This window comes from Cyrtonyx montezumae, unplaced genomic scaffold (assembly GCF_038088225.1).
Source record: "Cyrtonyx montezumae isolate F1298 unplaced genomic scaffold, pur_monq_1.0 scaffold_10, whole genome shotgun sequence".
NCBI classification, from domain to species: domain Eukaryota; kingdom Metazoa; phylum Chordata; class Aves; order Galliformes; family Odontophoridae; genus Cyrtonyx; species Cyrtonyx montezumae.
In genome coordinates this window covers 15,053,613-15,079,814 of record NW_027071826.1, presented here as the reverse complement: position 1 = coordinate 15,079,814, position 26,202 = coordinate 15,053,613, and the positions used below count along the sequence as shown (strand labels likewise).

Genomic DNA, 26,202 nt, shown 5'->3' with positions numbered 1-26,202 from the left:
ATTACACTCACAGGTGTAATGTTGATCATTCTTTCCAAACATTAACTTTGTCATAGGAACTTGATTTAATGCTCTTCTGCTATTTCTAAAATAAAAGTTTCAACAGATTTTGCAAAGAAATGCTCTATGTCTGTGTGCTTTTTAAATCTCTATTCCTTTGCCATCCCAAGCCCCATATTCAACCCAATGGCAGTGTGCAGCTTATCTCCACCAACCCCTGCTCACATCCTTATTCAGGATGAAATAGAAACGCTCTGAGGGTTACATTGCTCCCGTGGTGGTTACAGTCCCACAGCCTAAGCTGAAACATTACAGTGTAGAAAGAATTAGAATGCAGAACGAAGTACTGACTGCATAATCAGGGAAAACAAAACCAACAGCCCTTCCCTCCCTGCATGGTCGGCAGGTTAGATGCTACCACTGTAGCAGAACACCAGACCATCACACAAGTTTCCATCTGATTTTAAACAGCAGCAGCTGAGCAGAAGTGGACCACAACAAAGTACAGACTCAAGTAATCCTTAATCTGTTAGATGACAATTGCATGTAATAGGGCACGCTCTGCATTCCAGCTAGTCTAAACAACATGGGCAGCCAAAAAGAAGGAAAGCACAAAACATTCGTTTTGCTGTCGATCTTGGAACAAACCATGTGCATGCCTTGCAGCGTGTCAGGTCACAGGAGTCTGAGTGTTGGAGCTCCTCTTAGCCACGTACGAGCAGCCAGGAGCCCCTGCTTCCAACCAGCTGGCACAGACAGCAGGGACTAGAGGAAACATGACAGAAAGCAAAGCTAAACAGCACTGATACTAAGAAGAAAAGTGCGTGTAACAAGGTGATTAATCCAGCATGGAGAGCGGTCTAAGTATAAAGAAATGTAAAAGAATTAAACAAGCCAAATGTTAATCTAAGCAAACCTAATCCCCTCCTGAGAGGAGGGACACAAATCCCTTCTGCAACAGCAGGGAGGAGAGGAGCTGCAGTCTCATGAATACAGTCTGTGAACAAATACAGGAAGAGAATAATAAAAAACATTATTTATTAAACATATTTCCTAAGTACTTTTAATATTGCACTTTCAGGGTGGTTTCCAGAAAATTCTTAGAACATAATACCTTTTAAAAACCAATAACAAAGCTGTGTACAGCGACATACCTGAGAAACCCAGTGTAGACCATCTGTCTAGAGAATATTTAGAATGTAAATATACATATACCTATAGATATACACACACACACTGCTACAGTTTACAAACACCATGCTGCAGAAACAGAGTTGTTTAAAGAAAAGGTTTTGAGAAGTGAAAGGATGAGGCAGCATTCATGGTGTAACAGCTGCAGATACAAGAAAACATGGTAAGGTCACAGAGAAGAAACAAGACTCACATTCTTTAATAACAAATATAAAAAAAACACAAAACAATAAAAAAAATACAGCAATTGGTTGTAGAAACAACTAGTACAGAGCACAACAACCCCATCTGTAACTACCATTACCTCCAGTTACTGCTCTATCTTGTTTTTGCCTAACCCTTAAAGCCACAGAGATCACTCATGCAGCATATTTGTGATATTACATTTACTGAATAAAGAGCAAACCTTAGCTATCATATATATTGGTGAAAACAGAGCTAAAGCAGAATCTGCTTAAGGATTCCATTGACAAATATATTGTTATTTAATTGCCAGCAAGGTCTGTGCTGCACAAATCTGGAAGGACGCAATCACAACCTTAGCAAGGTCTGGTAGAATTTAGGTGCAAATAAATTCACTTTTGAAGACAGTGACTCATTGAAACACGTGAGTTAAAAGTGCCTCATGTACTATGAATCTTCTGTTTTTTTTCCAAATCAGCAGCTTGAATTATTTATCCTCATCTGAACCAAAAGCTCTCATACCTCTGGAAGTTAATAGGAGGCTTATGATGAGATTCAACAATCAATGCACAAATTGAAGTTCTCATCTGATGCTGTGTTTCCATGCCTGTTGTCTCAGAACACTCCATGTTACTTCAGCAGTTGTTTTAGCAGGCTGGCTCCTGCAGCGTCTCTGCTCACCTTGAAACTTGATGGAGAAGGAATTATTTCGGAGAGTTACAGAAATCTGCAGAAATGCATTGTCATTTTCCTTTGAAATTAATTTTGGTGGCATTTTATTTGTCCTGTGCCCAACCAGTTGAACAGCTTATGGAGATTTTTTTTCACCAGCTGCTACAGAGACGAGCAGCATGGAGAAACAATTTCAACAGAACCACATTGTGAGTGTGGTTTTTCAGCCCATGCCAGTTGATGGGTTCAGAGTGGCACCAAAACAACAGCAAATGTGATTGTTCCTAAGGTCCAGGCACCTCCTGAGACTACCTCACAGTACTGCTCTGCTAGAAGGACTTTGGGATGTAAAACAGTTGCAATACACAGATAAATCCAGTGGATACAAGTAGTTATATAAGGAAGAATTTACACCAGTCCCCTTTTTGATGAGTGCTATAGATGGCCTGCCCTAGTTGAGGAAGAGTCGTTTACTCCCATAACACTTTGTGATGGTTGTAATAGCCCTGGCTCATGCTCACGCTCATGCTGTGGCCTGCTGGGAGTTTCTGGAGCGTTCAGCTGATAGGATTCCTTTGTCTCAGTCCTTAGACAGCCTAAACGTCTTAAGCAAGAGTCTCGCATCTTGACAAAATTAAGGTAAGTGCTTTCACTGGAAAAGCAGTACAATACTGGGTCAGCAATACAGTTAAATGTAGTCAACAGGAGAGAAGTATGGTAAATGTTAAATATTTTGCCAGCAAATGAGCAGTTGCTCTCAAACACGCTGCGAACTACAAGTAGGATGTGGTATGGTCCAAAGCAAACTAAAAAAATGAAGACAGTGCTTGAAACCAAACGTTTGATTTGGAGTTTCTTCTTCTTTTGAGTGCCGTGACTCCTGTGGACAACTCGTAAAATGCCACAGTAAGAGAAGGCCAGCAGAAAGAAGGGGAAAAGGAAGCCAGCAGAGAAGCGGTAGTAGTTGATACTGTGCTCCCATTCCTTGATGGGGTAATGCTCAAAGCACACCACATGGCTCTCGGCATCCATACTGATCTCCCCATGCACAAAGACAAATGAGCACGTCACTATTTCTTTGGTCCAAATAATGGCACTCACAATGATAGCAGCCTTCATTGTCCGAAACTGATGAAACCGAAAAGGGTGCACTACTGCCAGATAGCGGTCGATGGAGATGCAGCAGAGGAAGCCCACACTGATGTAGATATTCTCATACAAGAGGATGCCACAGATTTTGCACAGCAGTTCATCATAGGTCCAGTTGTCATGCTGTAAAACATACTGGATCCAGAAAGGCAAAGAAAATACATAAAACAGGTCTGCTACAGTCAAATTGCAAAGGTAGACACCCAACTCATTTTTAGCCTTGATCTGTAAGTACCCATAGTATAGTGACAGGCAGTTAGCTGGGAATCCTATGATAAACACAAATATGTACACCACAGGGGATAATGTCTGGTGAATATTATGATCAATAATGCACTTTTCAGTTGCATTCTCCGTAAAATTCAACATCTTCTGCCTCTCAACATATACCATTAATCAGTGTCCCAAATGAAGACGTAGAATTGAATTTCATCCAGTTTCATGTATCACTTTTCATCCACAAAAACCTCAGGCTGAAGAGATGTCTTGCTGCAGGATGTGAATAACCTGATGGTAAAACATGAAAATCTTGAGGAGGAATATCATTATCAAATGATCAATTTTCAGTACTATGCCTTTTCTAAATTTCCTTATAGTGCTTAATATAAGATAAAGCCTGTCTGGGAAATCATGATTAGTATCAGTAAGCCCTAGGAGCGTGCTCTGTCAAAGAATTCCAAAGCAATTTACTAACATTTGTCACCTTAAGCTTTATGAGTATCTAAACAGTGAAGAAATGTCTCTCCGTTTTGCAGATGAGGCACAAAAGCAGTAATCTGATCTGATCAAAATGGAAAAGTTCCTCTGGCAGAGCAGCAGTTCAGTCAGACTTCCTTAGAGGATGCAGAATGCAAAACTGTTGCTTTCTCAATTTCCATTTCTTGCATCTCCCTTTAGATACAAAATATCATGGTATATGCAGTTCAACCCATGGGGATGCTGAAAGTGGAATTTTTAGCTGCTGCTTTTACAGTTAAGAGTGAACACAGTCCTGAGAGTGAGTGAGCTGTTTGTAGGAAAGACACCGTAAAAATCTGCTTTCATGTATCCATGGTCTCTGCCCTACAGAATATGCCACTGCAGATTCCATTTTTGCCATAGGCTCTGAAAACCACCCAGTATTATCTGTATGTGAAATCTTTCAGTCAACACTGAAAATGAACACAATTATTTTCACCTGCAGAATCTTTTGTGATCCAAACACGTACCCGCTGCTGACAACAGGTTAGCACTCTGTTTGGTCAGGAAAAGTGCTCAGCCTTCAGCTTGTTTGCAAGGATTAAAACCCGGACTAAACGAAGTATCATCCTCATCCTTCTATCACCTCACAGGATATGTTCAGTCACTTTGGCACAAGTGCTCAAGACTGCACCCGAGCTGTAGGGGGACACGTTTGTGTGATGACGCAAACCAATGGGTTTGCAGAGCAAATTTTATTTAAGTTTTAATTCTTTAAACCATTGCCAGGAAATACACAGTTGTAGTGTACACTTGGGTAACGTTAGCAACTTGTATACTCTACAAAACTTAATGTGTATTCAAAAACAAACAGCATTGTCAGGGACAGAGAAAAGTCTTTGCTGTTTGTTTCCCATTTACAGTCCTTACTGTCTGTGTTTTTGTAATCATCATCTGTCCTCTGCAGGAACAAACAGTGTTTTCCAAGGCAACCCTTACGGAAAGATGACCATGCTACAGTAAAATTACTGTGATCTGCAGCACTTGAGGATGTTAACTGTAGAATAAATTCTAAGTGTTGTAATTCAGTTTTGTTTGTGTGTTTTAGGTTTTGTTTTTTAGAATAATGGTGGGCTTTAGTCCCAGAGGAATTGAAAAGAAAATCACTTCCTTTAGGCTGAAAGGATTGACCAAACCTGCCAAGATGTACAGTGTTCAGCTTCAGTCAGTGTACCATAGTCCCACTGAAATCACAACAAACTTTAAGACAGAAGCATATCCTTAATCGTTATAACTCTCCTTTGTTCTTTTCTTTTTCCTCTTTTTCTTGCCAATAAAAAGAATATCAACCCTGGTTTAGGTGGAAGGATTCCTGGAGGTCTCAGGTAGCTTCTTCCAACAACACGAAGGCTGGTTTAAGTTCCTCTCCCTTGAAATTTCTACCTTCATTGTCCGACACGATCTGCTCTAGCCCAGCACAGCGTGAGCTCTGCTCCCCTTGTTCTCATGCAGCCACTTCAAGGGTGCACCTACCTCAGAATCACTCCCTCCACCAAGGATGGCACAACTGCTACTGCAGCTCTACCAGGCACAGCAGCAGAAATGTGACCCAGCCACAGGTCATCCTGGCTTAGCTTGGTGTTTGCTCCAAGACATTGCCATAACCTTCCCTGTAGAATAACAATAAGGGGAGTGTTATCACATGCATGCAGAAAGCAATGAAGTTGCATGCAGATTTCCAAAAGGACTCTTGCTTAGGGAGCATCCTCTCTTCCCTGACACCATCCCATGCACCATGTTTGTCCCAGAGGCTGCATGACTGCTGTGTGGCTTTTCCATGGAAGGTCTGGCTTCACGCCTGCAAGCAATGCACAGAACCCCAGACAGCTTTGACAACCTCACTGTGCTCTTCAACTTTTCCAATCCAGGGCTCCAGGGCAGGTGCAGTTGTATTTGAGATTGTATTTGATACAACCTCTGTATAATAATTTGGTGAATTTGACACGTAAGAGTTTGTCTGAACAGAATGACTGACATACAAATGTACAGCCAAAAATGCCTAAACATCTGTGGATCCCTCCTCTAATCCAACTACTAGAAGCATCCAGTTGGTGCCCAGCTTTTACTAAGGCCAACTTACAATAACTTGGAAGCTGTCTATAGTTTTCAAAAGGCAGAACTATTTTTATCTGCTCACAGTTCTTGAGAAGTTGATGTACTCCACAGTTGCACTGTTGTTTTGTTTTGTTTTTTGAAAATGCTTCTTTTTCTGTAAGAACTCAAAATGCTTTTACTAAATTACATTTACGTCACAAAGAATGTGACTGTAAAATTCCTATCTGTTTAGCTTAAAAGTCTTGCCAGAATGCAGAACGTGAAGAACACAGAAAAAGTCTCCTTGGTACAAAACTGTCCTAATGTAATACACACTTCTGATTACAGCGATGCTTCCTGCTCCTGGAGGAAGTGCTGCAGTGGGCTGCTGCAGAGCCAGGAAGAGAAGGCTGCCTGTTATGTAAACACAAGCCCAGATTTTTGTTTGCACAATAGCTGTTTTTATGCTGCTCTGTGGAAGAAGTGAGCTTGGAAAATTCCTCCCTTGTTTCAGCCTCCGGAACATGCAGGCCCTGGGACACCGCTGTGCCTTCTGACCACCTTGTTCCTAACCAGTGACCAAATGGGAGCCAGAGTTTCCCTTTCCCCCATTTTTTGCCTTCAAACCAAGTCTGCTAACACAGCTCTGCACTGGCCAGGGAGGGGAACTGCAAGCTTTCTCAAGACTGGTATCAAAACACTGTGATGACGGTGCTCAACAGCTGGTTAAGAATATACACAATACTTTACAAGCTCCCTAGAAGATGGGAAACTAAAGGAAAGGTGATGCTGGGTATAGGAAAGAGGAGATAAATAGCTCCCACGTTACTTTCTAAGCTAGCTTGGGTAGCAGGAGGAGAAAAATGAAAAAGTTGCTCTAAGAAAAACATCTGGGGTGCAGATAATCATTAAGCTGAGAGCAACTATGGCTGGGAACACACAAGCATTCCATTTAGACAGCTTTAATATGGAAATAGTGCAGCTGTGTGGCTTTTTTAGAGCTTGGTTTTATACCTTCAGTATCACGAGTCTGCAGACATTTCTCAGCAGGACTTTTCTCTCTCCTGTGCCCACCTCTGTGCTGTGCTACCTATCTAAGCCCCACTCATAGAAAGAAACAAGGTCTAGATGAGATCCAAACATTCCCTTTGTTTTGGGGTAAAGAATTAAGTCAACAATTTCGTGGCTTTTAGAGAGCTTGATTTTTTCTCAGTCTAAGTAAGCCAACTTTCATTAATCACTGGACAATTCAACAGCAGGTTCTTTTTTTCCCCAAATCCTTTTGTATCCTGTTGACAAAACCAGGATTTCCACCCCACCCCATGAACTACAGAGCAGCTCACATTTTTGGTGCTGTCTGCTGGCGATAGCCAAGGAATGAGCCCAGGGCCACTCGCACCAACAGCCTCTTTAGCTCCAGCTGAGCAATATGGCGCAGCCTGCATGGCTTTTCTCAGTTCCAGTGAACGCTCCTGCAGTTTTCTCACAGGAAATCTGATACAATTAGACCTAAATGTTTTAGTGGTGATGAATGGGACTATACACTAAAGGACTTCTTTGTACTCATTTGCAAAAGATGAGCACACAGCTTGTCTCATCTGCAAAAGGCCTTGTTACCAGGAACGAGAAGGATAATGTGGTTGTGTACCTTTATGTGACAGTAGATCTCTTGCTGTCTCTCCACCTGTCACATATCACAAACAGACCTGAGTCACTCAGCCTCCATAGCAGCACTTGGACCATGCTGTGCATTTTGGAGCCAAAATCAGTGATTTGGTTCAGATCATTACCTAGATAAACACTAGCCTTTCTACTCCCACATCAAATGGGCAGAGATCGGCCGGCCCACACCTGAGGGTTTGCGGCACAAGGTGGGGTGGGCGTAAGAGCTGCAATAGCCAAAGCTGCAGTAGTGTCTGGGAGCAGGAAAACGGCACTCCTTACTCATCATTCCTTCCACAGAAAAGAGCCATGCCTTTAAGGTTATTTTAAGTGAAGCTTTCTGCCTGCCTCCTCCACATAGAAGGAAGGGCTCTCGCTTCAATGGGGTAATGCTCTGGTAGAGAGGGGAAAGAAGGAGCAACCATTCCTTTGTACCTCTTTTCTTTCTTCTAACCTTTTTCCTCATTACTTGAGATAGCTCATACGCTTGGAGAAATCCCCTCTAAAATTATAGAGCAAAGTGGAAATTGGGGTGCATGACTAAGGATGACTATGAGGAAGTGGCACAGCGATGTTTGGATTAAACCAGAGTACTTATGTGAAAGGCTCAAAAGTGGAACAAGCCATGAAAGGTAATAAAAGGATGTTTCAGTTCTCTACTGGACAGAAAATCCAATTCATATTGGAATATTCAAATTCTTTCTTCCACAAAAGAAAAGAAAGAGAAAAGAAATACCGATGCATGTGGCAGAAGCAGCAATTATAGATCTAAACATGGCTGAAATATTTGCTGTTGTTTTTTATTTCCATCTTCAGAAGCACAGTCGTGACAAGAGCTCACGGCCCCTGAGAGTTTGAAATACACTCTACAACAGAAAGCACACAGAAATGTTTTTGCCAAACTTCTATGGAAGAGCATTTGGCTGCATGGGGTTTTGCTTCTGCTTTCTGCTGCTTTTGTTGTCTGTAAAGCTATAGGGACACCTCGGAGATTCTCTGCTATACTTTAATTCCTTTTTTTTTTCAGTCTGCTTTTTTGCAATAGAAGTACAAATTCTGCGTGTCCCTCTATTTGCAAGAAAGTCACACCAGGGCATACAGTAAAGGAAGGGCTCTATATTTTTAAACCCATGAAAGCATCTTACAGAATTCCCTTCTAAACTTCATTTAGGTCTTTGCACAACTCATTTGTACTTGCTAACTTGTGAAGGGACCCTTCCAACAGGAATGGAATAACAAAACAACAATAACTATTCCTCTGAGTGTTTGCTTCAGAGGGAGGAAACCAGAGAAGTATTCTAATAATTACAAATCACTTTACTTTTGCCATTATTGTATGACTTCATTTAGAAGTCTATTGTCAAAAAAGGAAGCCAGCAACATTTTTTCAGACCCACATAAACAAAAGACCAATTAGTCACCAATGTCCAATTCTTCCTAGCACAGACATGCAGTTATTCACAGCACTGGGTAAATCACTCAACTTGCTCAAACTTTGATATCTTGGGAATTTCCCTCAACTTCCTAATTTCTGTTTACCGTCAAACTTCTCCAGTCTGCAGTAAGTTATATCTTAAACTTCAGATCTGGACCACAACAGTGGTGTAGTTCAGGATCCATAAATGTCAGCAGGAGTTGATAATGCAGATTTGAATGGCAGCTTCATGTGAAAATCCTTGATTTGTGAATCCTTCTCTCTTACAGCAAAGTCAATGTTTGACAAAAGCACTCCATCGGACATCAAATGAGTATGATATGAAATGTGTATATTAAAACATTGCAATACATTATCAAATGAAAATGTTTAGTCCTCGCTCCTCTGGTAGCCAGTCACACCCTCTTCTATCTCTAACTTTGCCACCTCACACAGTCTCCTCCTGGAGAACATTTGAATGGTTTCATTTGCTGCCTTACAGACTATCAGGTGTGTCATTCATTAACTGTTGCACGGAACAGCTGAAAAATGTGACCTGCGCAGCCTAGTGTAAGCAGAATGGGTGGATTGATGCAAGGCAGCTAAAAGCTGATGGAGTTAGTCACTGTATACTAGAAAATGACTTAATTAAAATACTTTCACAACCTCTAAACTTAGTTCTAATATTCATTTCCCAACAGCAATGACATGGTGATGTAGTCTCATCTTGCCCATGCCCTGGCCCACAGACCATGAAGCTTAGTAAGAAATGGCTGAACCAGCATGGACCATAAACCTACTTGTTCTACACTCAATTCATAAGTCAAATAAACTTTCAATTAAGCAGGAATCCACCTAGAAAGAACAGAGCTGAGCAGCTCTGAATGGCTATGAGGGAGCCAAGGTACCACCAGCAGGAATTCATGGCAACACAGCACCCCACAGGCTACATTAGGAGAGGTCACAGGGGTGGACTTGTTAAAACACAACATTTACATTCCTGGAAAATGACAATATTTCAGTAGAAAAAAAGAACTCCCAGAATCACCGAGCAGATTGTCAGCCTAACCTAACCTTTGTGCCTTTGATTAGAACACTGAGCATTCCTCTTAATTGATGTGCAAACTGCTGTATATGAGGTACTACATATTACAGCTGATATGAGAAGTCATTAACAAAGCAAATGCTATCTCACAGCAGAACACCAGGAAGGATGCAGGCATTGCAGTGATCGTATGCTGAGTTGGAGTCAACAATATATTTTTGTAAAAATACAAGAAAACAAAGCAAATTACCCTGGGGTGTCCCAGCAGCTGTGGGTGCCATCTCTCGATCCTGAGCACCACTGCAAGGCACTATGGAGCTGCTGGCTGTGGTTGGGGAAATGCAGGGGGACATTCACTGGTCTAGGACAGCTGAGGAAGGATGTTGTTGGGTTTGTTTAGTCTGAAGAAGACCATAATGAGGGCAAACGGAGCAAAAACCTTCCAACATGTTAATGACTGTAGCGAAGAAGAAAGAATGTTCTCTGTGAAAGCCTGAATGAGAGACTGGGTAAAACGCTACTAAAATCTTTCCACTGACAAAGGTAAGTGGGGCAGCACTGGGGTGGATGGTGTGTGGGACAAAGTTGGAGGTCTTAGAGTCTGGCAGACATTCAGAGGATGGTTCAGCCAATGCCTCTCCTTGAAGGCAAAGAAATGTTTGGAGAGCTCTCAGACTCTCCATTCCAGACTCTGCTATTGCTCAGCGACACGACACAACTCACCATTGCCCCTGAGACACCCAACAGCATGAAAACAAATTGTACAAACCTGACATGAAGTAAAATAATTTCCACAAAACAAATTATTTTTTTTAAACAAATTATTTTCAATTTTTTTTTTAATTTTTCTCTCTAGAAATTAAAGCTACATGGAAGTGAAATACACACGATTTCACATGTTTCAAAAATGATTTTTCAAAAATGACATCTGCTGCTGGAACATTTCATTTCATGTTTTTACACCTTTGGAGGCCTGCACACGTAAAGGACAAACAGAGGGGTAAGGAAGGCTGAGGGGACAACAGTTTCTTGCATACCTGACACTGGTTCAGCTTCTTTCTCCAGGCTTGGGGACTTTTTAAAATCAAACGTAAGAACTGGCTGAACACAGGGAAGTGCTGAAAAGAAACTACATTTTGGAAAATCCCTATTTATGGTAATAAGAAGTTCACACAGTGTGTATTTTTGGTCAAGCAGTCCAACTAAAAACGGGGCGATGAATCACACAACAGGAATTAGTCATGCCACAGTTGCCTCAAGGAGCTGGCTCATAGCTTTTTAAAATGACCCTCATCTGCCCCCTCCTTCCTGCTGCTAAAGAGCAGCCAGGTGGGTGACGTGGCTGCCAGGACCTCAGGACCTCAGTGCTGAGCTGGCTCCTGCTCACAGAACAGTTCCCTGGGGTTCATGCATGGCTCACTTGAGTCCACAACCGGGAGTGGAAGCCAAGGCTGAGTAGATCTTAAGGATTAGGAGGCACACAAGCCATGATCAATGTGTAAAAGTACCAGTAAGGAATGAGAACAGGAACAACTGGACTGTAGGCCTGGGACTGAGAAGTAGGAACTTGTCTCTTCTGAAGTAAACGCGTTCTGATTCATTTTACCTTCTTTATCAGGAAATCCCCTCCTAACTCTTCTGACTCATTTTCTCAGCCTGTATCCCCATCCCTGCTGAGGCTGCAGCCTCTCTGACACCAGCTCTGATGTGTCAGCAGCTTGCTCTCTGTACACATGTGCTATCAAAGAAAGGGGACAGGGTGTCCACAACACACAGTCCCACTACTGAGCCTCCCCAGCATCACCCACTGGCTACAGTGGAAAACCTGTTCAAAAACTAAGCAAATTCCCTTTCTGCTGACATCTTTTATAATGCCACTGCCTCCAGACTAAAGAAAGTATAATTAAACCTAAATATCAAACAGAACTATCTCATTAACAGAAAGAAATTTGGAAAGCTAATCCCACTTTCAGCAACAAAACATTAATCTGTGCAATTGTTCTCCTTCACTGCTCACTCAGGGGCAGCACTGATTTGCCAGCACTTGGACCAGCGATGATCAGTGTTTGACTAATAATGTTTGGTAAATAGCAAAGGCTGTCTGAGAGAAAAATGTGACTTGCTAGGTCTAACTGAAAGGTAGTTGGAGCGCTGCTGTGTCTTAAGAGATTGAACAGATCTCCTGTCAGTGTTTTCATTGTTTCACATATCAGCAAATAATGATACATTCAATAAAGTCATTTCTCTTTTAAATTCTATTTTCTGCAGTTATGATTCAGTACATGATTCATTTTGTACAGCAAAAGTTTTAAGACAAGGGAAAGTGAGAAGCTGTTATTTGGAGATTTTTCCCACTCTTCCCTCATTTTTCTTTAACTTCATTCTCAATCTTCTGTTCAGATTTATTTTAATCAGAGACAGAATTTGTCACAGGATATAAGCCCATTCAATTCAAGCACCTAGCATCGCGTGCACTGTCGCTATTTAGGAACTGGAATAATTCCTCTATGCCTTTGTACCGTGCCTGTGTTTCTGGCTTACACTGTCCCATTGTGTTTTGGATGTTTCTGTTCTCAATCCAGCTGTAACGTAGCACACCATCCACCCTTCCCTGCACTGCTCCTTAGCCACGCTCATTTCCTTTCAACTGTTCTGTATTTCTTACTTGGATCTTACTTGGTCTAGGGGTTGGGGTAGGAGGGTGACGTGCCTACATTTGTCTGCATCTTCCAATAGCCCCCACCTAGCCTGGAGAGATTTAACTCTTCCAGCCAACCTTTTGCACTGCTTTTTACTAAGCTTCTCTCTCTCTCTTTTTTTTTTTTTTTTTTTTTTTGCAGCTTCCTTTCTGAAAATCAGCCTAATTTCCATAAGATCCAAGTCAATATCTTCACATAAGATCTGCTCTGAAACATGAATTCTCAGACTTGTGATGATTCTGTAGAAGCAGTGTGCCTTGGAGAAGATTTCCTTCTGTGCTCCTCCCCTCATTGCTCTCACTCCCCAGAATACCACAGAAAACTTCAGCCTATTTTATTTTTGTTTTTTAACTTGAAGATACAGAGCTCCAGTGACTCAGTCCCCAGTGGATGTATTATTCTAAACAAAGTGCTGGTCTCTGTATCTGCAGGCTTCCTTCTGTTATAATTTCCTGAATTTTCATTTCCTCAATTCCCTTAATTTTCATGTAAAAAGATCTCTTTTTAGTACTCACATGATTTTAAGCACTTGTGTCTTGCTTTCATTAAGATTTAAACAAAGCCTGGCCTTCTATTCTACTCCATTACTCCTGAGCGTCCCCGTCTTGTCACGTGCACAAACCCTTCCTCCAACCTCTAATTTCTTTTATGCCTTGACACTGTCCCTCCATACCCCATGTGGACTTGCACAGGGTGCAGGAAGTCTTCCCCATCACCCTGCTGCTGAATCCTTGTGCTACAGCACCCTGCCTTGCAGACTAAATGTTCCAGCCCTTCTCCATCACACCGCTGTATGACAGCAGGACCCTGTGTCACACATGAGCTGTGACCACCTGCCTCCCCTGTGTCAGAGCCATCAGCTTTGCCACCTCCCTCCTGGGAGGTGTATCACAGCATCCTCCCTGGAGTCACCAACTCAACCATCCATGTGCTCAAAAGCTGACTCTCTTCTGGTCTTTACTTAAGGAAAATGGTGAGGAACAACCAGTTCACAGTAATGGTGGGTAATCTGGGTAAAAGAGGTTTAATCAAAAAACATTGAGAGAATAGTTAAGGAACCACCCATAGCTGTATAGAAATGGAAAAAGCTTATTTTATAGCATTAGACAAGCAACCTATAGTAAAAGTAACAACCTTGCTTTCAACCATTCTCACTTCCCAACATTCATCTAACTAGGGAAAAGGGAGAGAATCAAGTGTTGTTACAAGGGAATTCTGATGAGTTATTGGATAGGAGATGGAAAGCTGCTCCAGGATTCCAGAACTGCTCTGAAACCCAGGTCCTGCTCTGGTTTTCAGCTCTGGTGTGTGAGATTAGCACTGAAATATGGACACAACTTCAAATTCCAAATAATAATGTTATGCCATAATAGACTAAGGCATCTTAGTTTAAGTTTTCTACTCTACCAAACAATTCCTATATTGAAAGCTGGGTCCAATCACTCCATAAATGTAGAGTGTGAAATAGATACATCCTCAAAATGGAAATGTGGAAAGGCACTATTAAATCATGATTTGTCAGAGTGAAAGTTCTCCCTCTCTCCTTCATAGACAGAAGTTAAAATACTGCCTTTTATTCAGGTATCATTGAAGTGACTTAAGTTTGATAGTTTGATTGCATTTGCTTTTGTAACTCATTCAGTTCTTGATTTCCTCCTCTGTTAGTCATCTAACCTCTTCCAAAGCTTTTAGGTCTTTGCTATTCAGCCAGTAACAAATAATGTGAGAGAAGAGAAGCCTGGAAGTTCATTGAATAAAGCAGTGATGTTCAGAGCTGTGAGTCTGGGCTCACCCTGCAGCAGTTCTCAAGGGGAGAATGTCAGGAGGATCTCTTGTGGAGGACCAGTAGCAGCAGCAGTGCCTTCTTCGTTACTTGCAGACCAGAGTTCCTATTTGCCTCTGGCAGTGACAGACCTGTGCTTACCCAACCCCAGATCCAGTGCCACAACAACACAGCTGGAAAGGAATTTGTCACCACGCAACAATTTCTGGTGGGATCGCTCCATAGGGAGGAAGAATCCTCTATACTTCCAGGTGTGCCCATTGCTCAACCTCTCTCAAGCAGAGCAGACCCCTTATTTGGTCTTTTTTCTCTTCAGACGTACCAGCTAAAGCTCCAGGTGAGGTGACAAGTCAGTCACCTTGCTGTCCAGAGGACTAACAGAGCTCAGTGTGGTTCACAGTGAAAACAAGGGCATCGCCCTGGATGCATCCCTCAAAGGACAAACTGTACTGCTGTTCTTGGCTGCTGCTGATTACTGAACCTTTACTGAAAATCACTGGCCAGTTTCTCCTAAACATTAAAGCTGCTCTGTGTCTTTTCAAACCCAAGTGCCATCAGCTGTCAGGGACAGCAGCTCTGCAAATGCTTCAGCTGGCAGAGTAATTCATAACAAGTGCTACAAGCCACTCAAAATAATCCTTACAGGAAAAACAAATCAGAGGAAAGATTCTGCTAATTGTAAGGTAATCACCCTCACAAGGCTGCACATCTGCACTTCTATATCCACAGTTCTTTACTTAAAAATAATTAGCAAAGTTGTACGAATACTCTCTGAGTCCCAAGTAATATTTTCTTTGGTTATCACCGCACTGACACGAGAACAGTTGGCAGCAATAGAGCCCCAGCAAAATGCAAACATGCCCCGGGGTTAGATCTGGCATAATCAGCAAGGAAGAACTTTCCTTCTCCATCAGCTGTTCAAATAGATGTCCAGAAAGCAGTATCACCTGGTTAACTGAGTGACAGAACCCAGAGCTCTGCTTAGGATAGCAAAACTGACACTGCTGCCTACACCTGTGCACACCTGACCCCATGGGACTGCTCCAGCACTGCTAAGAAGCTCCCAGCCTGCTCAGCCTCTGCCAGGGGCCATGCTGCAGGCTCACAGGAGGGGATGGCATCAGGTCCCACAAGGAATGCGGACTCTTTTTCTCTGCCAGCTACAAAATGAATTAAATAAGCCCTACTGCAAATGCCAAGTGAGATGAGTTCTTTTTACTGAGACACTGGAATCATCACAGCTTTCTTCATTTAAAACTGTGATATTCGAATTGCAGTGCAGTGATGCAGAAATCATCATCTCCCAGCAGTGCCCACATCACAGAACAAAACGTTGGTCTGATTTGATAAAGCCAGCACTTGCTCAAAGTGTACTGCCCAGACCCTAAGCCTCCTAAAACTTTGGGATTTACCTTCTATTTTATCATCTAAATGACAGCTTCATACATCAAATAAGATCAGCTGGGAAGGACTACCTTCTGCCTCTTCCTTCATTTAACGGAAAGAGCTTACAGTTGCATGCATGGAAGCAGCACAATACAGGGAACAGCAAACTACTGGTGACAACACGGGGAGGTGAAAAGTGTAGAAGATTCCTGTCTTCTCAGAAAAGAAAGACAGGAGTGTGCTACAATGCAGAGGACTGACTGACTGCTTAATGGCTTCTTGACTAATAAATGTGAAAGAAGAAGTGGTCAGATGTCACACTGTGCTGGAGCCAAAGTGAATACACGATGTCAGTGTGGAAAAAGTCACAGTAGGGGCTGATTAACTGACTGCTCAGAATGTCCTGTAATGCTCACACGGACAGTATCACATCTTATGAGCCTGTGTGTAGCCATTTTTCCTCATCTCACTGTTAAATTTCCTGAGAATTTTAGTAATATCTACATGTGTTCTGAGCAGAAAAGAACAGTACAAGGCTGAATATTCCTATAAACTCTTAATTTCTCAACTCCCCACCTCCACGTTCTGCACAACTGAAAGCAGATCTCTCAGTGATTTCAGTGATTTGCATTTCTTCTTGCTGCTCAGAGACTGTCAAGAACCAGAAAAGCAGACAGCTACCAGAGATAACCTACAATAACGAATGTCTTTAATCCTATTTAAAAACAAAAACCTAGCAGACTAACTTCTGACAGAATTGATTTCATCACTCTAAACCTTCACATTTCAAGTTTCCCAAGTTGCTGCTGATTGGCAGCAGGAAAAATGGGTTACTGTTTGGAAAGTACGTCAGCGGCGTACTTTTGAGATATAAGGACCAATGGCTGTACACAGAACACCTACACACCAAGGTATGTGGTTAAGTGGTTTCCTGCAGCTAGATACAACTTCTGGGTTGTACCCTCAAGGGAAGTAAATTCCTAATTACTCACTTAAAGCAGTTTGAATCCAGACAACTGATACATGCTTATGAACTGCTTTGAAAATGACCAGCGGAGTTTATCTACTCCCTATTCCCCTGCAAACAGGAGACAGATTCTTAGTTTACCTTAACTATTCCTTTTCATCAATACAACGTCAATACAACATCAATATATGCTCTCTTTGCAACTGTCTGGAAGTTCAAAAAGTTTCTCTAGAACAGCTTCTACTCAAAGTTTTCTAGCAGTGGGAACCTGCCATGGAAATTTAGTTTGAAGGTATGAATTTTTGGTTGAGTCCTGGAACTGCCTCATTGTTTTGTTTTGCTTCACTTCTAACAACCTAGCCAAAAACCTGTTCTGCCACCATTTCAGGAGTCAGAGCTAGTATAACCAGTGATGGAAAATCAACTTGCTTCTAAGAATGAATAGGTAAAAAACAAAACTTACCTGTGAGCAGAGTTTATGCAAAGATGCTTTTCCTCCTGTGTGAAGAGCATAAATGTTCCTTTCTCCCTTCTCCCAGCTTCTGCTTGGGCTGCTGGAAGCTGTCCTCCTCCCAGCTGGGAGCAAGGCTGTCGGTGAAACACTGTCAGGAGGGAGGAGGAGATTATGCTTCATCTCCTCTGCTCTTTATGGTACAACTGTGAAGGAGTCGAGTCAGCCCAGCCCAGCCCTCTCCTCCCTCACCCACTCATTCATAAATAAAAGAGATGACAGTGCCAAAGGCAGACGCTAAAGATGGAGATGACAACACACACAGAGCAGTACTCACACTCCTACCTACTGTCACAGGCACAGCACTGCCATCGCAGCATCTGGTGCAAAGCCCAGAGGCTGCCAACACACACAGATGTTGTCTTGTGCACACTGTTTACTATCACAAAGTACACAGAGCATTACTAAGTACACAGAGCCTTAGCACAGTTATTAGTGTTATTTATTTGGGGTTGGACTCGATGATCTCTTGAGGTCCCTTCCAACCCCTATGATTCTATGATTTTCAGTAAGTTCCTCCATCTCTCTGAGACCAGCCCTTTATGATGTCCAAACTCAGAGCTGATCTGTGTGTGAGAAGCTGCTGCTTTGAATGTGCAAGAGCAGGGGCTGGGAGATGCTTCTGCTTCCTACCTCACACACTGAGAAGGACTGAGGCACAAACAAACTAAAGGGATGTCCAAGGGTGTTCAGGAATAGAACAGCACATACGGGAGCCGACCTGCTGCTAACTCACATCGCCGCTCTTGCACCCGCAGCAGAAAGGTGCCCCCAAGAACATGTATTAGCCTGTTCATCATTCAACCTGAAATACACTATTCTTATAGAAACAGACATGAATTACATCACTGAAACTAGAAACAAAAGCTTTGAGTTGGGAACTGACACGTTACTCACCTGTCGCCGTGTGCTGCTGTGCTGCTGGAGGGACATCAGTGGCCCAGTGCAGTGCCCCTCTGCTCACTATGTGGGGTGACAGTGTTCTGTAGGGAGGCAGGGGCTGCAGCTCTGGAAAGAGGATCCTTGTGCTGGGTCCTCCAAGTGTTCTCTATTTCCATCCTGGTGGAATGTACAGAGGAACATAAGCAATGAAATGTTTAAAAAAAAAAAAAAAAAAAAAGGAAAAAAACAGCGAGAGGATACAATGACATTTACACAACTTGGAAATGCTCCAGGAGTACCCATGGCTAACGTCAGAACCGGCATCAAAAATAACTCCTCACTGCAAACACGCACAGGGCTCTTCAAGGTATGAAAGGCTACCAGATGGCAGCAGCCTTCTTCTGCCAGGGCCTCTGGCAGAGCTAAAATCATCTGCAGGGTTAAGGGACCTCTCTGAGTTTCTGAGCAAAAAAAATAATATGAAATTCTTCAATGCGGCCTAAAAAAGCTGCAAATAGCACAGAGCCATCCTTGGCAGGCTCACTGCACTGCTCAAAAACAGGGAGAGATGCAGACAGAAAACCTGGCTGAATGGGTAAGGCACGGTGCCTGGGAACACAGCCAGGGACTGAACACCTGTCCAGAATTAAAGGACATGAAGGCTTGATGTTAAACTTACCACCACTACACAATTGCCCTCCCTTACTTGCATTCAGCCTTAAGAAAATCACATAGACTGGGGTCTTCCAGAAAGCAAAGTGAAAGTCACCGTCAGCAGTAAACCACCTGCACGGACCTGAAAACATGCTGAGCTATCTGTTAAGTGTTGGATGCAGGCACTCAGAATACCTGAAAGCTGAACCTTGGCCACCAGGTGCAATGTGTGTCCATCTGAGCATGCTGAAAAGGCAAAACCGGAGGTAAATCCAGCCCTGCAGGATCAGCCACTTCCACCAACCCTCTTTTCCAAAAATTACAAACCAAAACAAACTCTGTGGAAATCCTGATTTGGCTTTCTTTCATCCAGCCACTATATTCTGCTTTTCTCAGCATGCAGATGCTGTAGGACAGATTATACAGTTAAAGGGATTTGGTCATCTTCTTCCCCCTTACTTCCAGGGCAGCAGAAGTGCTGCAGGGCATGGCTTCATTGCACACAGCAACGGCACCTGGGGATCTATACAAAATCCTGAAAGTGAAGAAAACTGACTGCTCTGTAGCCTTTTATCCCTACAAATTATATAGCAGCTAATAGAGCTGAGGAATGGCTATTATTTGGCCCAAGTGGCAATTTTTGCTTTTCACTTGCTTCGGTCAAATCATTTTAATGTTTATAATGACTAAACTGGCATCCATACCTGTCACAGTCACAGCCAGCAGGCCTCACAAGGAATGGACCTGCACTGCACTGTGGAGGTCACAGATGCCACAAAAATGCAGCAGGATGGTCACTGGGACCTCCTCCTTCCTCTGAGGCCCAGTAAAGTAAACCAGGACCGATGGCACGTCCTGTGAGAGGAAACTGAGGGCACAGAGCCGTGCAGTCTGAGAGGCAGCCTCACTGCACCTGGCATCTCCCTGAGGAGGGGAAGCAGAGTGAGGTATGGGCTCTGGGCCTGGGAACTAATGGCAGGATGGGATCAGCACAGAGTTGCTGAAACAAAGACCTGCCACTGCTCTTCCCTCTGTCCTGGTACTATGTGGAGCCCACACAGGCCTGTCTCTGAGCTGCTGAGGGGCGGCTGCACCACAGAGCCCCACATATCGTCCACCCATGCAAGTGGGAGCACTGCTGCACATTTAACTGCAGCCCACACGTCCTGCTTTCCCAGTCCTCCTCCTGCTTTCTCTTCTTTCTTTTCTTGTCCCAGTTGTTGCTTCATTGCATGTTATTTTTAAATTTCTTCGACAGGTCTCAGGTTTTGCTTGGACAGTTCCTGCAGGCGGACACAGCCCTCAGGTGCCTTAAATAAGCAAAGAAATGGATCCTTGCTCATGGGAGCTGCATGTGGATAACAATTTGACAAGCCAAAATAAGTAATGAACAAAATTCTGAAACAATGAAAATGATGTGGAAAAGTATATTGATAAAAATACCTAAGACTGAATAGAGACAATAGTGCCTCAACAGGCAGAAAGTATGGTCCCTCTAAAATGCATCTATCAACTCATTAATAGCTTTAAGAGGTAACAAATTCTCAAAGAATGTTAATCATCAAATATATCTGCCAGCTCTGAAATATCCACTCAACTTGTTCAAAAGCTGTTCTAAGACCTTACGTAAAAACCCTGCTAAAGATAGCAGAATTCTGCATTCATCTTGATGAAGGAATTTTTGAAAGACATCTCAGTAAAAATGAACAAGTAAACTCTGAAATTTGAAAACGAGATTTGAGAAGAATTTGGTTCCAGACTTCAATGCAAATGAGCATCGTGTGCACCATAAATACCCACAGTTGTTTGTAGCAGAGTATATTTCCTCCATAAGACTTGGGTATCACTTGTCACAAACACATGGTGAAAAAGAGCAGTAAAAGTGAGCTAAAGGAGGATGTGCAGAACAGACACTATGAGAGGGCTGCGACTGCACTGTCTGCTAGAGAGGGATGTGAGGGAAGAAAAGCCCCTCTAATTAATGGCACTGGAGGAATATTTGGAGAAGAGAAAAAAAAATGAAAAAAGAAAAAAAAAACAAGAAGCAGTAGAGAGAAGGGAATGTTTGAGTCAACAGTTGGACAGAGAAATAGCTAAGGAAGCATCAGAAAGCACTAAGAACGGAAAATGAGGTGGAATCAGGAATAAATATTGACCTCAAGGCTTCAGAATGTGACTGAATAAGAAAGATTGACAAGGGTGGAAAGAAAAGCAAGAAAAGGTGGCAAAAAAGTGCTACTTTCTTCTCATCGATAGATCATAGAATCATAGTATAACAGAATGGCTTTGGTTGGAAGAGATCTTAAGGACCATCAAGTTCAGATCACTGCTGTGGGCTGGTTGCCCCCCACCAGACCAGGCTGCCCAGGGTCTCATCCAGCCTGCCCCTGAATGCAAGGGATGGAGTATCCACAGCATTTCTGGGCAGCCTGTGCCACTGCCTCACTGCCATCTGAGTAAAAGGTTTCTTCCTAACACCTAACCTAAATTTTCACCCTTATAGTTTAAAGCCATTTCCCCTTGTCCTATCACTATTAGTCTGAATAAAAAATCAGTCCCCTTCTTGCTTATAAGTTCTCTTTAAGCACTGGAAGGCTGCAGTGAAGTCACCTCATAGACTTCTTCAGGCTGAATGAGGCCAGTTCCCTCAGCTGGTCTTTGCAAGTGAGGCGCTCCAGCACTCTGATCATCTTCATGCCTTCCTCTGGACCTGCTCCAACAGCTCCACATCCTTCCTGAGCTGGGGGTCCCAGAACTCCAGGTGGGGCCTCACAAGGACAGAGCAGAAGGGGGGAATCCCCTCCCTTTCCCTGCTGCCACTTCCCTGTTGATGCAGTCCAGGACACTGTTGGCCTTCTGGGCTGCAAGCACACACAGTCGATGACTAACACTTTTAGCTGTCGAAGCAGGCATAGAAAGAAGAAAAGTGGAACTAGATCTGTAAGAAAACAGTACAAAAAAGTCAATTAAGAAGTAGGAAACAATTGATGATAATGCTGGGGTGAAGAGTAGAAAGATCTATAATGCTGGAGAGAAGTCATGAGGGGAGAAAAAGCACAGACAAGATGAGCTGAGACAGCTTGCAGTAGCTGGTTGCAGCGCCTCAGCTGTAGGGCAGGAAGAGGGCTCCTACATTTGCAGATGGCATGCAAAGAGTTTCCTGCTAGTACATGCATAGTTTTTGTTGGCAGAAGTGGTTTTTAAGGGCATGCAAAACCATTAAAATTATACTGTTCTCCATCAGACACACACATTTCCCACTTCCTTTAAGCCCTTGCTATTCAGGTGCAAGAAAACACTACAAAAGCAAGAAGTAGCAACTATATAGATCCTCATCAATGGAGACACCAGGACTGCTCATGAGCATACTTACTCATGAATCCATCAGATCTGATTTAACACTGTTTTGCCCAGAGTGATCTAAAACTAACACAGTGGAGGAACATCTTTACGAGTCAGAAGGCCTGATGGAAATTGAGCAAATAAGCAGTACAGTCCTTCCCCTTCGACAATGCTGTTAATAAAGTTATCTAAAGCACTCTATCTCTTTGCCTAATTTTCTTATGGACAAAAAAACTATGAATGAATTCCAGATATGAAGAAATTGAAGGTTACCAAACTTATTTTTAGCTAAATCCCAGCTTAAGCAACACAAAGTCTATCCCACATGGCTTGTGCCTGCCCTTTTTTCCATTTTCCTTTCATACTGCTTCGAACAAGCAATCCTTGTTCAGATAAAATTATAATTCTAAAAAAAATAAAAAAATAAATAGTTCCCAAGATTTTCCCTTCAAAATCACTTCCCTTGTTCTCAGTGTTTCACTCACAAATGGCCACAGGGGTCCTACAGAAGCATTCTCAAACTGACAGGAATTTTCTGTCTCCATAGAAAACAGAGATGCTGCAGCTCAGCGTCTCTGGGTGATGAGCAGCGCAAACACATCTGTAGATCAGGCATTTTGTGGGCTCTCAGCACACAGGTTTCGGGTAACTAGAAGAAAAAAAGAAGGGCTCTACCAAAGGTGCTGAAAAGCATTTTCATGGGTTTCACGAGAAACAGATAATTTTAGTCAGAGATATTTAAAGCAACAAGGAAACATAGCCTTTCACATCCCCTAACCCTCCAAGCTCTCTGCAGAATGGTAAAGTAATCAGGCTGGAAGCACTGCAAAATGCTCACTTTGGTCCTTCCCAGTCATACTTTCCTACTCCTTGCAGAAAACTCTCTCTTCCCTCCAATGCAAGTCTCCTGAGATGCCTCAGCAGTTCCCTGTGGAGTTGTCCTTCCCCATCTGGAATACCCGTCTTGAATTTTCATGCTTTCCACTTAGCAGCATGTTCCCAAACACCAAGAGCTTTACTCGGTAAAGTAAATGCCAGTAACCTCTTACGCTTCCATAGTGTCCCAACTAATGAAGAAAGTAGTTGACCCAACCTCACTTTGGTGAGGTGATCACTTTGTATGTTTCATGGATCTTCATACGGAGAAGGTATACACTGATCCCTGCATGAGAGCCCAGCTCCGTTCTGGCTCTGAAGGGGACAAATCCTGATGTTGGAGAGTAAAGGGAGCCTTCTTGAATTTACCTAATGACAGTAGTTTAGTTCTCCCATAAAATATCTCATACCACATATCAAAAGCATGATATTTGATATTAGACTTTGACTCTATAATGGCCTGCTTTATTTTTCTTTTCAGATTACCACAGACATCCCTTTGTGCAATATATCCTTTGCAAAGGCTAATTCCAATGCTGGGGCCCATTACTCTTCCTTGTTCCAGTACACACATGGTACATACTTTGGCACAGCATTACCACCTGAGCTAATGCTCGCTTGTAATCTTTCAATAAAAACATATATTTTAACTAGAGTCGATCAGAACAGCATCCAAGAATGATACAGAGAGCTGACCTTAGAATTTTTTGTGTCATTTTGTGCTTTGCTTTGAACATGTTTAAGTTCCTAGTTTTTGTGCAATAACCACATTTTCATGGTCCTTTCCTCAGCAGAAATCAATTCTGCCCAGCATAGGTGGCTTGTAGCAACATTCCCAATTTTTCACCTTGCCTCAAACACCTGTAGCACTGCCAGCACCTGATATTTCCCAGCTTTGACAAGCAGAAGGCAATTATTACTGTGACATCTTTTTCTGAAGCTTTTAAAACTATTATATATTTTTTTCATCTAAGAATTCAAAACCACAATTCAAACATCTCCCTCCCAGCTGGATTCAGGTTCAGCAGTGCAAGGTGTTGTTGATCTCTTGCCCTCTCTGCATCCATTCAACACCCAGGCTGTGGGTCATCACACAGGAATCAGCAATTCCTGCAGCATTCCTTCCATCTCCCATCAAGTCATTCACCTCTGGCTGAACTTTAAACCTTTTAACCCAAACATCTGGATGATCAGAAATAATTTCCGGTGACAGCATGTGCAAGTGATAGATCATTTTTTTCTAAGCTAAGTTCTCTTCAACATTTCTTACAATAAATTCTATTATTTGTCTTCTAGAAACATCATGCTCTGACCCCAATTTAGTGAAATCAGGAAGGCCCTCTTCCTTCACAACCAGCTGAACAATATCTGATAGGAAGAAGGTTTCCATAAGAAGGTTTCTCTGAGAAGGATCTGGGCTTCAGATTTCTTGATGAGGAGATATGGCAGAACACGATTCCCCCAAGTACTTTGCACAGCAGCCATTCCTCTTACTTCAGGCAGATAGATACCCCTGCCGTGCAGCACGCAGTTTGTTTCCTCTAATGTGCTGACTTCAGAGAAGGGGGTATTGCTAACAGCACAGGCCCCAGCCTTTCTCAGAAACCCATCCACTACCGGTTCCTGCCTGAATGGGATCCCCTTCAAACATACATCCATAAATAGAAAGCAGGGTCCACAGGTTTCGCAAGCTGCATATGTGGACTGAGATACTCCATTACCAAACACCATTACTTGAATTGTTACACTCTGAACCATTTGTGGCCCTGTTTGGCACAGTCAGCACACCCCAGACTGCTTTCCACCCAGAGCTGGGGCAGCCTGGCACACACAGCTTCAGGCTCCTGTGCAGAGGTGTCCCACTTCCTGAAGCTCTGCGTGACAGGTTGTCAGCATTTCACGACCATTCCCCTTTTCTTCTTGGAAGCGAGAAGCCTGAGGAGCTTTGGCAACTGCCTCTACCACTTCTCTCTTCCAGATAAACCCCTCCCAGCTGCTCCCACCATCTTACACCACCTGGGAGTCACCAAGTCAATCAAAGAACAGTTCAAATCAGTTAGCTGCTATGAGCTGACTGCAAAACGACAGCAAATGTCACAGCAGGACAGCCTCCTGTAACAAAACTTTCCTTCATGTTCTTGAAAGCACCAAGAGCACAACACTGTGCTTCAAGGAGACAAAGCGGCTTCAATATTAACAACCAGCTGATCTGTGTTATGAAGTCCATGCTTAAAACTACCCTGTACTTGAACAGTACTACACAAATTTTGTTTTTATTCAAACTCACTAGGCATGAGGAAGTAAATAATTGCAAATAATTCAGAAAGTGACAATTAGCATTTAAGTGATCAGGCAAGTATTCACGGCAAATCACATCTGCAATAACCGACATCTCACAGACCCGTTCCAGCCTGCTGGCAACCAGGTGCATGCCTCCAAAAAGGAGCTGCAACCAAAGAAACACCTGTCTCCCACATCAGGGACCAGGCTGAGAATTGAACTTGACATGGAAGAATATTTTGGTTTACCAAGAAAATCAGATTGCTACATAACATATCATTTAAACACTGTTGCTCAACCGTGGCTTGCAATTAAAATAGCAGAGAAGGCAGGAAGTTCCTTTTGCTATTGTCTTTATGTTCAAACATGAGTTATTTCTCACTTTTGTATGGTATCCTGAAATTAGTTAGGCATGAAACACTGTGCAAATGCACACTTGGTCAAAATGAAAGCACATATAGTGCTGCCTGATGCCATCAGGGAGGCTTACAAGTCTCATGGCCTGACTGTACTGCAACACACACAACAGTCAATTTGCATCACTAGTCCTCCTGAAGTCTTTAGCAACGAGGCTACAATTAAACAAAGATTTCTGATATGCCTTTTTAGGCAACGTTATAAAAACAAATGCAACTCTGCTGCTCAGATATGAAGGCTTACACACAACACTGCAAAGAGCTCCATCCAACACTGTCAATCTGGTATATTTTCCAAGGATAAAAACAGTACATCAA

The 26,202-nt window shown here is 42.8% G+C and overlaps 1 protein-coding gene across 2 annotated transcripts; it reads right to left on the bottom strand.

Moving 5' to 3' along the window:
• Positions 1-1,301: 1,301 nt before the first annotated feature.
• Positions 1,302-17,490, bottom strand: GPR68 (G protein-coupled receptor 68). 2 transcript variants are annotated; one of them, XM_065751643.1, is made up of 3 exons: positions 17,387-17,419; positions 5,407-5,543; positions 1,302-3,702 (listed from the first exon to the last, which is right to left on the bottom strand). In XM_065751643.1, exon 3 carries the CDS (start codon positions 3,586-3,588, stop codon positions 2,482-2,484), a length of 1,107 nt encoding a protein of 368 aa, XP_065607715.1. In that variant the 5' UTR covers positions 3,589-3,702; positions 5,407-5,543; positions 17,387-17,419; the 3' UTR covers positions 1,302-2,481. The 2 variants fall into 2 exon arrangements, with proteins under 2 accessions (XP_065607715.1, XP_065607723.1); XM_065751651.1 differs by lacking the exon at positions 5,407-5,543 and having other exon boundaries at positions 17,387-17,490.
• Positions 17,491-26,202: the final 8,712 nt, after the last annotated feature.